Source organism: Cibotium barometz, chromosome 35, assembly GCF_041138505.1.
Source record: "Cibotium barometz isolate CiBa-2024 chromosome 35, ASM4113850v1, whole genome shotgun sequence".
In the NCBI taxonomy this organism is placed as follows: Eukaryota; Viridiplantae; Streptophyta; class Polypodiopsida; order Cyatheales; family Cibotiaceae; genus Cibotium; species Cibotium barometz.
Window position 1 is genome coordinate 36175247 of NC_141080.1, and position 14333 is coordinate 36189579.

At 38.7% G+C, this 14333-nt stretch overlaps 2 protein-coding genes across 4 annotated transcripts; both read right to left on the bottom strand.

Annotated features, from left to right (window-relative positions):
* Window positions 1-4839: 4839 nt before the first annotated feature.
* Window positions 4840-7132, bottom strand: LOC147618394 (uncharacterized). 3 transcript variants are annotated; one of them, XM_086775151.1, is made up of 5 exons: window positions 6744-7132; window positions 6088-6650; window positions 5806-5986; window positions 5309-5591; window positions 4840-5190 (listed from the first exon to the last, which is right to left on the bottom strand). In XM_086775151.1, coding segments are annotated over exons 1-5 (1326 nt in total). In that variant the 5' UTR covers window positions 7042-7132; the 3' UTR covers window positions 4840-5189. The 3 variants fall into 3 exon arrangements, with proteins under 3 accessions (XP_086631277.1, XP_086631276.1, XP_086631278.1); XM_086775150.1 differs by having other exon boundaries at window positions 4840-5210; XM_086775152.1 differs by having other exon boundaries at window positions 5305-5591.
* An 81-nt stretch (window positions 7133-7213) lies between these two features.
* On the bottom strand, window positions 7214-9377 carry LOC147618395 (uncharacterized). The gene is made up of 5 exons (XM_086775242.1): window positions 9313-9377; window positions 8406-9176; window positions 8091-8301; window positions 7870-8001; window positions 7214-7693 (listed from the first exon to the last, which is right to left on the bottom strand). Exons 2-5 carry the CDS (start codon window positions 9173-9175, stop codon window positions 7214-7216), a joined length of 1593 nt encoding a protein of 530 aa, XP_086631368.1. The 5' UTR covers window position 9176; window positions 9313-9377.
* Between the last annotated feature and the right edge of the window lie 4956 nt (window positions 9378-14333).

The following is a 14333-nucleotide window of genomic DNA, read 5'->3' on the forward strand; positions in this document are numbered from 1 at the left end:
CATAAAGAAGCATGCAAGCCCCTTGACTTAGGTCCTAACATTACAATTTAAGCTCACTGAGAGGAACACAATCACTACTACTATTGTATCTCTTAGTCCAATATAGCAACCATAAGAAAATTGGTCAAAGAAACAGTTGCAAGAACACCAATGCATCATGTTCCCAATGTAGTGGGAAACAACAAGATAGTATAAATGTTGCCCGATAATTATTAGAATAGAAGATAATAATAACTCTCACATTGTCCAAGGTATGTGATAGAGAATTGCCATCAAAATGTTCGTTGGTTAGTATTTATAGTTTAACTACTATCAGATAATGAGGAGGAAAATCAACATGTTGGCTTAGACCAAGGCATCCAAAGGGTTTTCTTTTATCTTCTTCTCTTCTCTACAACCAATTCAAGAATGAGGTGGGAGAAACTTGAAGAATCTCCATGGTTTTGGAGCATTTTAACACACACTTGCAAATAGTGAGATGTTTTGATGTCTTGTGTGCCATTATATAATATTTTTGCTTGTATATGAAATAGGAAACTCGTAAATTTTTGCTAAAAATGCTTTGAGTAAATAGCACACGTGGTTTTAAGACTATGCTTTGGTTCCTTGTTCTCTTTTCTTTTGCTTTGGTAATTTGGCATTGTATAAGCTTTGATGACCTTACTTTCTGAGCTTTGTGCTCATGAAGCACTTACCCTTTAGTATGAGATAGCATTTTTCTCTTTATTTAGAGTAGTTATGGGATGTAAACTTGTGCTCTTTGAAAAAAAGAACTCTATGATGCTCACTGTTTTACACTCTATTACACAAAATAGCTAGTACTTGTGTTAGTGTTTTGCACTCTATTACACAAAAGAACTAGTATTGTGTTACTTTATAAAGAGAAAATAAAATAATACTTAATTTTTTTGTAAAAATTAAAAATTAAAAATTTTTACTTTTTTATCACACTGAAGTTAAAATGGTTAACACTATCACTAACCCTAATCCTAACCCTAACAATTTAAATTTTTTACTTTTTTATCACACTGAAGTTAAAATGGTTAACACTATCACTAACCCTAATCCTAACCCTAATACAAATGGTAACGTAAATGATGACTGATGTGGAGCGGAAAAAAGAACACGGGAACAGGCCTCTATAGCTTCCCACTCCCCCAACCTTGGAATCACTAGCACAAAACAGGGGCACCATAATCAAAGTAAACACCCAGCAAACACATACACTTCCACTGTGTGCATGACGAGGTAATCGAAGGCTAGCACAAAGTGCGCTGTGAGAGTGTAAACCCGTGGACTACACCACCAAACACGTCAATCATGCCTTCTCCTGCAAATCAACACACACAGGATACCAACACACAACCATAGCCAGATACGTCACCAGTATCATTCATCTTTGAATTCCTAGTCCAACACTTCATACAAGCTTCTTCCGACACAGAAGCTTTTCCTCACACAACCTTACATACACGACACCTTCACATCAACACACAAGATGTATACTCACAAGGCTGTCCCTGCTCGCTACTACGAGCTGCACCCCAACAAGAAAAAAACTCTCTGGCATCACCAGACACTAGCCGCAGAGAACTGGCGGCAAAACAAACAAAAGGAACCCATCTCTGTCATCGCCAGCGCACAGCACTTCCTTGTCTCCATGCCTGTAGTCGACACCACCCCTTCACTCCTCTCTACTCTGCAGTCCACGCTCTCTATCTTGTTCTTTTGGCTTCGTTACAGTTGGCGCCTTCTTTTCACTACTCAGCTGCACTCAACACCAACCTCTTCTTCTTCCTGTAAAAACAGCGTGCTCTTCAGTTTTACTGCCTACGCTGCCGTTGACGACTTCGCCCCCCCTACTGTGGCGACTTTGTACATGAGCTGCGATCGCCAGCCAAAAGAAAACCTCGGTCTCTTGTGCGCTTGGCGAAGCTGCACAGTCAAAATAGTGAGCGGCTGGAAGTATGATGCCAGGAGGGCTTCCACTATCACTCGCTGCTTCACTAATATGTGCGGCACCCGCACCCTTTTTCCTGAACTCTACGGCAGCTATACAAACGAACACACCACCTTCACTCAGAGGCGGCTTTCCAACCCAAAGAAAACTTTGCTCTTATCTCTGCGGCAGTAAAGGCAACAAGACACCCTCTCTCTCTGCTACCAGCTCTGCGCAGCTAACAAAGAAAACCTCCTTGCCCGGCAGATGTACTATCTCCCTTCTTCGCCACCATCCACTGAGAACTGGCGGCTCTCCAAAACAAAAAGAACCCCTTCTCTCTGTCGCCACCAGCAGAGCTGCAAAAAAACTAGAAAAAAACCTGCTCGCTAGCAGCTATACTCCCTCTTCCTTGCTACCAGCCCACCGTCGGCTACAAAGCAAAACAAAAGCAACCCCCTTCTGTCATCGCCATCATTCCTCTTTTTTTTTAGAAACTTCAAGAATTCTTTTGTGGAATCCGGCAAGTCCCAGATTGGCGCCGCTCTGCATTTGGAAATCACGTGCCCACCATGCTTCTGCTGCGTTTTCTTTGGTTGATGTTTTCACTTTCGCCACCCTTGAAAAATACATGGTATTTATTAAGGCCCTTATGTATTAAGGCCTTTATGCTCCATGCACTACCAACCGTCATCACGTGCTTACTAAATAATGGAGCGCCATGGACTGCATCCAGAATCAGCCCCAGATCGACCAACCATCATCACATTTGGGGTTCCCATAATATTTTCATGTGGAGGCATTACCAAAAGCTCATAAAAAAACATAAAACCACCCACTCTGTACACCTGCCGGGGCATTCAGGGCAAAGCTTTTCACATGCCATGCGTCCCATGTGTACACAAGCCCAAAATACCTTTACAAAATTTTGCCTAACAACTGACAATGAGGACCTCCTAACTTGTGATTCTCTCCCACTCTCTTTCTCTCTCTCACACATGCACACATCCCCCTCTATCTCTCTCTCACACACATTTCTCTCTCTATCTCTATTATGGAGGCTCTACTTATTTTCTCCAACAATGATACAACATGTGAGATGAGGGTGCCTTTGACCAATGGAAAAGGCTTTGTGAACAAAGAATTTCTTATTCAAAAATGTTTACCATCACAATTCAAGGGTTTAGAGGCGATCACAATTCAAGGGTTTAGAGGTGATCACAATCACAGCAGATAAAGAGACACGTGTTGCCCTTGTTCCACTTCAAGATATAGAAGGCAAGGAGCTCTACCTCCTTGATGACCTGATATCTATTGCATATGAGGTATGTGTAAGCTCAATATCCAATACATCAATTGGTACCTCTAATTATGTGAATATTGAAAGTTCAACAAATTCTTATAATAGTGTGCTACAGAAGACATCTGTATTAGATGTAGTGCCTCTAAACACCCAGCTACCCAACCATGAATTACTTTCACCCTTAAAATCAAAAAGCACTATAGAATTCTTATTGAACATGCAGAAGGAGAACACTTTGACAAAGATGGTGAGACGTACACCACGGGTGTTTCAGGTGAATAAGCTTCTTAGATTCTATGACGGGGATGTAATATTTGAGTTTCCTGCCATCATGGGTTCTAAAACAGGCATGGTTCATAAGTATGATGGTCACATGTGGACAAAGGCAGCTACATCAAATGTCAACTTTCCAAGGGTGTGTAGGATAAGCCATTGCATTGGTGAAATGCATTGTTTAACCACCACATCCCATTTGAACAATGGCTTCCCTAATGACATTAGATTTAAAGGGTGCATAAAGAAAACTTGTGAAGTTGGTGTCCTGGCTATTAATGAGATGAAAAGCTCAATTGTCACTATTGCAAAAAGCCAACTACTTTTGCAAGGTATCTTGTGCATGCTATGTGTATTATGTCATGCCTAGTGATGATCGTCTAACATGGCTTCTAATACACACCAGAATTCATTCACATGGTGTCCAGGCCGGAACATTAAAGGCATTGCTTGAAAAGACTAAAGTAATGGTTCAAAGAGTAATTAAAGTTGATGCAGGTGCCAGTCCAAGGAAGGTGCAAATGTGTGTTGTCAAGGAGTTGGTGCTAACTTCATTAGCCCAAGAAGGATATCAAGGACATGAGCTTGGCAATAAAGAATTCAATAATGTGCTAGAAGAACTTAGCCCGCTAATTGAGAACAAGTGGTGAGTTAAATTAGAGAAGCATTTGTTAAGGCCATATATACAAAGTGATTAAAATTTCCTTTCTTGTAGGTTTGAAAGGTCAACAGCTCTCATGCACGTTTGCCAAGGACGGGTATGTCTTTTCTCTGAGCGTCTTAGTCTGAGCACATTTTTCTGAGCATGGCCTATATTGTGATTTCGTAGACAATTTTATCATAACATCACACACCATTTAGTCATAAAACTACCCCAAGAAGATACTATATACATTTCTACCCCACAAAAATGCCGCTAACATCACACACCCTTTAGTCATAAAACTACCCTACAAAGAGGCTATATACATTTAATTACATTTCTTTCCAATAGTATTTAGGGCTTATAAGATCCCTTTATTCACAAAACTACTTTTCATGTCTACTTCATTTCAACACCCTCCACCTACATCATCCATCATTCATACTACCATGATAGATAGTGATGATGAAATGATTGCAAGTCACATGGTGAAGAATTTAGGGTGCAAATTTGCATGCATCTATGCCGAAACATTTATTAGTTGCAAGGAGATACTTCAAGATTCAATTCACCATGATGATCATTTGTACACAACTCATAGTTTTGACATGCAAACCTTAATTAAGATATGACATGATTATCACATCTCTAGCAAATAGAAAAAGTTTTATGAAACCAACATGCTCAAAATTGAATATGCGATATTGAGATTAATATTCATGGTGGGTACTCACATGATGTACTAATAGTTCTTCAATATGATTACTACATCTCTAGCAAATGAAATAGGTGTAAGACACCACAAAAGTTATGCATGTTCAATACTAGGGCATCACAAGCAAAATGAATTGCTTGAAGGGAAATACTCATGTCAAATCACTAGACTCGATGCTTGAAGGGAAAAACTCATGTCAAATCACTAGACTCAATCTTCTTTACTAATGTCATCCACATAGATATTGCGACGATGCCTTCTCTCTTTGATGGGGGCATTGAATGCAATGTCATTACACATCATCTCAGCCATAGCACCTGCATAAGAAGGCAAAAAGCTAAAATAGATCAATCAATATCAATGCCTCATTGATAATAATATTCTCCAACCAACAAATAAGTTTAAAAAGATTAAACACGAGAGTAACATACTTACTAGTCGTCTGGAAGATTAACAACCATTTCCACATCTTCGGAATCATTTAGAGTCCCATAGTTGCTTAACACATTTCCCTTTCCTTTCTGTCCATCCAAAAATGGTTGCAATATAGAATTGCAAATGTCAGGATCATTCTCAATAGATAAGCATGCTCTCCCAGAATGCACGCATGCTTTTTGCATAGAACCAGTCCCAGCACCTAAGTCCACCACATGTCCAGAAATTGGACACAAGAACTCCAAGAAGTACAACATCATGCATGGAGCCTTCTCCAATGCACCTCTCCATGGAATACTCTCTCCATGTTTTATAGTCTGCTCACTTGTTGGTAAATACTCTCTCCATGTTTTATAGTCTGCTCATGCATGGAGCCTTCTCCAATGCACCTCTCCATGGAATACTCTCTCCATGTTTTATAGTCTGCTCACTTGTTGGTAAATACTCTCTCCATGTTTTATAGTCTGCTCACTTGTTGGTAGCCTTCTCCAATGCACCTCTCCATGGAATACTCTCTCCATGTTTTATAGTCTGCTCACTTGTTGGTAAATAATGATGAAACAAACTACTTCCAAAAGCAATGCCCAATTTGGTACCAACCCCCATGGAAGCATTTCCAGGATTACAAACACAAGACATACCAGCCCGATGAAGAAGGCATAAAACCACAACATCCACCTAAAGATAAGAAAAGAATTAAACATATACTTAGTACAAGCCATTTCATTATACGAGAGCATAAATTCTTTCAACAGGTCATTGTATGACAATTGTCTCACCTTATGATCAATACCACCAACTTTGATTGTGCAATATGCATCTAAGCATTGCATGTACATTCGACATGCAAACTCCAATCTACTGATCCTAGCATAACGCTCAACCAAATGAAGAACATGAGGAGCACACATAACTAGGATCCAGCCAGAATCTGAAACAACTGTGGCCGCTACTAGCAAGGAGTAGCGTACATGGTCCTCTGTTAATAAATTCCAAGATGGAGATGTGGAATCCTCTACTCCAAGAGCTTCTAGCTGTGTAGGCAGATCAATAATGACAAAATCTGCAGCCCAAGCAACACTCTTACCATTTCTTGTTTTTCTTTCACCTCCAAGACCCACAAAGTATTCCTTCATGTCTATATAGGCTTGTGTGAAGTTTGAGACAGACAATTGCTTCCCAAACTCGACATAATCATAGCACCAAACCTTGCAATGTGAAGCATCACATGTGCCACTCTGATTCAAAGTTAGAGAGGTCAATGGAATGTACAAAAAGCGGACAGACCTATCTTTCCATTTACATCCTTTCAGAATGGGTGTAGACTGCAGTACCTGCACATCTGAACCCACACCACATATGTAAAGACACAAAGTGATAACAACATATGTTACACAAACAAATAATAGCTTGAAAAAAGATCAAGAGAACTTACCATTATTAGTACCAGGATTTTTTGGTGGCCTACCACCCTTCTTTAGTTCCATACTTGAATCTTTGTCCTTTTTAGTCATCTTCTCAAGTGTTTTTTGAACCTCAATGACTACATCATCCTCATGGACTGAATTTGAGCTTGATGAACCCATCTCTCCCTTTTTATGCTGTGTGTACAGCTCTACCTCCTCCTCGATGCAACATCCTTTTTTCATATCGAGCCACCACGGGCAGTTCTTTCTCTCCCACTCAGAGAGCACTTGCTTCCCTTCTTTTTCTATCATGTTTGGAGAGTACATACAGAATTTTAAGTCCTGAATTTTTGTCCATACTCAACATATGGGCAACAATTTTTCAATCTTACCAACAGCTTTTAAGGATTGCAAGAATCTGCATACAATAAGAGTCTTAGTACAAAAGCGAAATACTTAAGGATGGATTTTTAATTGAAAAGGAAAAAACATGTATTGCTTACCTAAATACCAATCGTCGAGATGCCCTCGTCATCTCCATTTGTCCTGTTGTAGCTGTAGCAACAGTCATTGAATCCTTTAAATCTTCATAAAGTTCAAGTCTGTTCATTGCTTGTATTTCCCCAAAATACTCTCTCAACGTAGGATCTTGAGGAAGCACAAAGCTAGCTTGTTGACTAGCAACCAAGACCTGAGAGAGTAACCTCTCAGATTCACAAAGCAACTGATCCATCCATGCCTCTTTCGCCATCCACTTTATGAATTCTCTATCAGCTTTTGGCATCCCATAACTTGTTCTCAAATTTGAATCTGACCCTAAGATTCTGAGGGTTGCTAGTTGTGTCTCCTTTGAGACTTTTGCAATGGAGATGTTATACAACTTTTCCAATGTGACAATGGATGATTTATCATCAAATGGGAGGCTCCACAAGATATTAAACCAATCTTCACCATTTGTTGGTTTGACAATAGACAGAATCTACATATAAACAGTACATGCAATCGTCACACTCAACTGTATTTTTTAATCATACAATACATGCATATCCCATACCTTGATCATTTTGTAAACAAAGATCATATGACCAATCTCAAAAAACACTTGAACACTTTAAAAAGTCAACTTTATGTTAAGAATCATTAAATTAACCATACCTTGATCATTTTTTGACCATACTTGAGATTCACATCCTTTCGAATACTTTTAAGTGATTTCTCCATATCAGCAACACTCAAATTTGGCTGAAGTTCCTTTAGCTTTGCCTCATAATCTTGCTTGTATAGTGGCTAAAATATATTCCAAAGAGATGAATGAGTACAATGAATTAGTTAGTTCTAATTTAAAAGACATCCATGACAAATGGTATGAAACTTACTGCAAATACCATTCTCCCTAGCATCAGAGATGTCAAAGGATACCAAGTACTTGATCCTTTACTGCTTTCATTTGCCCTATGCTTTTCAAGTGTCTTTTTTTCTTCCTCAGAAAAAAGTGATAAGTACTCATTCTCATCACATGAACACATTGTCTTCGTGTTGAACAAATAATCCTTGAGATTTGTTTTAATAATTGCTGTTTCATTAAGGCTGAAAAATAAAAAATACATAGCTTCAAACATATTAAGAATTGTTCACAAAACCCTTAAAAGCTCAAAAAAAGGTAACACATATAAGTAAGAACTCGCACTTACAGATTGAACCTTTGAAGAGCAGCTATTAGCTTCATTTCTGTTTCTTTCTCTGGAGTAATAAAACTTGCTAAAACTCGAATATGCCATGCCTTTGATGTCTTGAATTTCTCCTCAATTAGAGACATCCATGCAACAGTACGGTGATTCCCCTCCCACACAAAAAACATCTTTCGAGACAAAAATGACCAATCAGCATCATCAACAATTTGTGCCTCAAATTCTGCATTTACATCCCTCCAACAAGAATCCCATGATTGTTCAATTTCATCTGTCACCTCTTGTGAAACACCGTCCGAAAGTGTTGTAGATAAAATAAACATTCCTTTCTGTTGAATATATTTTTCTGCCTCTAGAGCTTGCTTTAGGCTATCCATATCAGTTCGTAGGCCTCTCACTCTTGTGTTTACAACACAACGACATAATGGGATCAAGGGAGCAATCTTTCCAGGATTGATTGCAAGAGATTCAATAACATCCTTCCCTTGGCCAATATCAAGTGCAGCAGGAAACTCTTGCTCAAACTCCTCATCTAGTTGTTTATCCTCTTTCTTTCTCTTCTTAGAAGATTCCTCCACAATTATAGTAGTGTCTTCAAAGTCTTCCATCTCCTTATCCTCTTCAACTTCAATTTCAACCTCTTTTTGAATCTCTAAATTTGGTGTAGATTCCACTTGCAAACTTCTCTTGCTACTTGTCCTTCCACCTCTCTTGCCTCCTCGTTCTCCTCTTCCACCTCTCCCCCTCCTCTCAGAAGTTCTTAATTTTACCATCCTGCCAATGTGACAAAGATGCATTTAAAAAAAGAAGTCATCACATGGCATAGAATAGACTTACAAGGTCAATTAAGTCCCAGCATTACTTCAATAGCATACAAAGAAACCCCAAGAGGCTTCAAAATAGAAAATACCTGAAGCTTGATCGTGATGCTGCTAATTGAAGTTGCACTTGACGAGATGATGGGGCTTGAGGAGACTAGCTGGACAACAAAAGCATATAAGAAAAAGTTATTAAGCATACAAGAACAAGTTATTAACCTTAAAAGCGTACAATCATACTTGTAAATCTAAGAGATGAAAGATCACTAAACTTTTGATATGCTTACATGTTCATAGATATGAGTTGTGGCTTCTTGTTTTGGACAAAACTCATGTATATCCTCCTCGTCTCAAGCACCCTAAGTAACATGTATGGTATCTCTCCTCAATCTACTTATATATGCTAAGCCCAAAATCCTTTGAGGAGATCTACACCCCCATATGCAATGTTGTACTATCTTACAAGCTACCGGGCATCTAGGGTCTGCACCAAAAATAGCTCTCCACTAAATAATGGGGAGGCCGCCATGTAAGGACAACTAAAAGAAGTGGGATATGTATGAGTGCCAAAGTATCTTTTGAATCAACGAGGTAACGTTATAACTCTCCTAGTATGTATGAGTGCGGCCCTTTATCTAAGTAAAAGGAGCCTTGTAGTATGGATACTATAGTTGAAAAAATATTGACTCTTCATTAGTGGATTGGTTGTAATCATCTAATTGTATTGCCTTCGGGCGGGAGACCAAGCTGCCTTCAAGCCACCACTACAGAAGGATCTACTAGAGAGAAAAAAAAAGTACATGTACACAATATGCAGCCCACAGTAGAGAAAGGGCATCAACAATTGGTATAAGTGGCCAACAACAACAGGTACACTTGGTAAAACAATTAATACATAGATGAGTTGGTACAAACATTTTACATAGAGGCTGCAAAACATCTCAACTAGCACTCAGTGTTCACAAATCCAATTGGATCTTAGACAAAATTGGAAAATCAATCATTTATCATATACTACAAGCCCTTTCTGAATGCAAAGAAATAATGTGTGATTCTAGGCTTCCAGGGATGTGTAAACTCACGCCTATGTAGCTTGCATCTGACAAATCCAAGACCACAACATACGACTAAGTTCCTGGCAAGTGCAGATGAACTATGTAAAATGTGCAGTCAATTATGTGTAGCAATGAGGGACTAGCGTAGCTATATAGCAACATCGTGCCTCTAGTCTTTAAGACAGGCTTGAGTATCAAGTACACTTTCTTTCCCTCTCAAAAGAACTGCTTTTAAAACTCACATTACAATGCACCGTTGTATTATGATCTTTCTTTCAATTTTTCAAGAAAAGCCAAATCTCATTATATTACCAAGAAAAACACGTCAAAATCCCACTCTGCACAAAGAGTGTGGATAATCTCTCCCCAAATCTTACATGCTGATGAGAGGAATCCTGACCTCCTGTCTCGCCAAATACACCAGCCTGACCCGCAATGCTAAATATCTATATGCATCTCTCCATTATTTCCATTATCTACCACAAAATCGTAAAATCAACTAGAGCTCTGGGTGAAGACACAATCTTGACTGCTTGATAAAAACCTATTGCCAGTACTTCCAAATGAGCTAAAACCCAAAGTTGCTTTTCAGAAAACATTTTATGTCAATGATGCATTAAGATCTTCCCTAATCAAAAAGTCCAGCATTAATTGAAAAGCTTACAAGGGGAGAAAGTCCTTGTTGTAAAAGAGCTGTTGGAGAAACGGATAGTGGATCACTGCGCCGCAATGCATGAAAACAATCCAGCTGGAAAGACAAAATTATAAGACACATATCAACCAATTCTTCTGCGTAGTATACTTCTAAGCAAGAAGAACCCGCATAAATAAAAACATTGTAAATAAAGCACAACAAGGACATACAGCACTAGCCTTCTAAATGCTAGAGAGAGTGTAAGAGATTGTGACTGAGCGCAATGACAAAAAGAGATGATGTTATTGCAATGATAATTCTGATTATGAGAGAAAAAACAGTACAAGAACATACAGGTACGCGAGGGAGGCAGAGCGTTGATGAAAACAGGAAGGCGTTGAAGATTGAAAACGAAAGGCCACGAAAGGGGTATTTTGGCCTTTCATTTTCTTTAATTTTTTTAAGAAAATGAAAGGCCAAAATACCCCTTTCGTCGACGAAAGGGGTATTTTGGCCTTTCATTTGCATGAGGAAAAAGGTGGGCCACCCCCAAACGATGCCGAAATTAAAGGATACCATCTTCTTGTTATTTGTGTAAGATTCTCATGATTTTATTGTTATAAAAGTGTAAGATTCTCATGATTTTATTGTTATAAAAAATTTCATGAAAATATCGTGTGATATCGTGTCTGCTAACACAATTGCAAAAAAACAAAATGGTTGTTTGAAGTTTTAAGTCGCTTTTTCATAGGGATATCAGTTCAACTTATGGCATTTATGGTTGGTGTTTAAGAGACTAATGAGGAGAATTAAGACAAATGTTTTTTTTTTCAAATTTGGGGCCCCTTTTTCCTCATGAAAATGAAAGGCCAAAATACCCCTTTCGTCGACGAAAGGGGTATTTTGGCTTTTCATTTTTATGAGCCCTTAAGAAAATTTAAAGGCCAATAGACCCCTTTAAGAAAATTTAAAGGCCAATAGACCCCTTTCGTCGACGAAAGGGGTATTTTGGCTTTTCATTTTCATGAGCCCTTAAGAAAATTTAAAGGCCAATAGACCCCTTTCGTCGACGAAACGGGTCTATTGGCCATTTATTTTCATGAGAGCCTAGAGTACAGAGAGACACGAGGGTGCGGGAAAGGGGGGCGACGTGCGGGTGGGTCGCGAGTCATCACGAGGGCGAGGGCGGAGATGGCCGATCCAATCCATAATTCATCCAAGGGCTCTCATGAAAATGAATGGCCAATAGACCCCTTTCGTCGACGAAAGGGGTCTATTGGCTTTAATTACAATCTATGCTACCGAACTATGATGTTAATAGGAACCATGACTTATAATGATTATCATACGAATTCGATTGCTAATGAGAATGCAGCAATGATGAGTGATCATTTAATTAAACATCATTACTGTGTGAGGTTGATAATTTTACTGTGTGAGGTCGACATACAATTAAATATTTTTTTGATTAATATTCAATTAATGATAGACCCCTATTGGAGAGAATAATTAAATATAGAGGCCAATAGACCCCTTTCGTCAACGAAAGGGGTCTATTAACATCTATATTTAATTAATGGTTCATGAAAGATAGAGGCCCATAGACCCCTTTCGTCGACCTTTCATTAATAATTGATGAAAGATAGAGTCCAATAGACCCCTATAATTTATATTCAAAAGGTTAGAGATGTGCTAACCAACCATTTCTTGTTCGCCATAGTTATAATTTATATCTATCTATCAACTTTATGTAGCAATAATGAAATGTCATTGCTAGCAAGAATGGCTTGCAATAACTCCCATACGTGTCAAAGAAAGGTTGGGGATTAAAAGGTCTAAGAGTCCATGGTATTATAGTATTGTTGTTAACAAATGATGGCTAAAATTTACATCATGGTTCAGTACCATTGTCACACTTGTGCTGACTTTCACAAGACCTATCTTACAAAGTTGTGAGTATAAACAATGGGCAGTGTGTGCAAAGCATTTGTGAGCATTTTTTCTTGCGGCAGACTCTTGTTTAAAATGAGTTCTTGAAACGAACACTCTCCTCTTGATCTCACCCTTTGGACTTCATCTCATTGAGTTGCACAGCTCAACCATTCCGTTCTTATGGAATCTGTCACAATTCAGAATGAGGATAGATCTTTGCATATGTTTGTTCGCACTTCCATAGGTAGAGGAGTGTTGTCAGAGATGGTGCTTGCTAGCCATTTTCAATTCACACTTGGGTCCATATCTATCCATCAGCACTTTGGTGATAATGGGTCTGATTTGACAATGGAGCTGCAATACGAAGTCCATGACGATGGATACAAAATGTTTCACCTTGATGCGCAGTTTGGTGATATTTTCACCGTGAAGGGAGAAAGATTCAAGCTTGATGACAATGAACTTCAGAAGACTCTAGTGCACGAAAACAAAAAAGATTTCTACTCTGTTTGCAACAAAAATGATGAGGCAAGGAAACATGATTCAGCTAGCAACATTGAGAATGACAAACAACATAGTGTCATTGAGATTATTATGCAACTACCTATAAAGAACAGATTGCGTGAGGCCTATGAGAAGGTTGGAATGCGCGTCACTGTGGATGAGTTGCCTTCTACTTATGATGGTGATGTTTTCTTTGAGCTACCAGCTACTTCAATGAAACATCGCACAAAAGGTACGGAGTCAAAATTTGATGGTCATGTTTGGAGTGATCCTGTTACAACAAATATAGTATTTCCTGGTGTGGTTCGTAGAAAGGAATGTGGAGGTCACCTCCGTTGTATAAATGCAACTTGTGGTTATAAAGAAAGAATTGGGATAGAGAATGAGACACAATGGGATGGGAGATTGATTAGAGTGGCCCCAGCAAATGTGTCAATTGAATCATATGGCTCCTTATCATGTATACATTGTGGTCGTCCACCAATTTGCTTGGAGAGATGTTACTGTGAAATGTTACTCTGCATGCCAGAATGTAGAGATGGTGTGAATCTTACTCGTGCAGTCATACACCATGGCCATCATAATCATCTCGTTGGAGATGGTTTGACTAGAAGAACAAAGGATGCCATTAAAACCAAAGTTTCTGAAATGGTGAGGGCTGGTGGTGCTGTATGCCCTAAAGGGATACAAAATATAATTGTCCAAGACATTATTCTAGAAACTTTATTGTCTAAAAATGTGCAAGATGGGATTAAGATGTCGGATGTTGAGCTACAAGATTTGCTAAAACAATGTAAACCTTTGCTTGACAAAAGAAGGTAATTACCATAACATTTGTTATTGCATTGGTTTATTAAATTATGTTATCACAATGAATATTGATCAACTTTATGTCTGTGTAGATTATCAAGATGGATTGAGGAGAGTCGACGTGACTCTCGACCTGTGTCAGATGGGCTAGATGGAATTTTATACTTGAAAAGACATT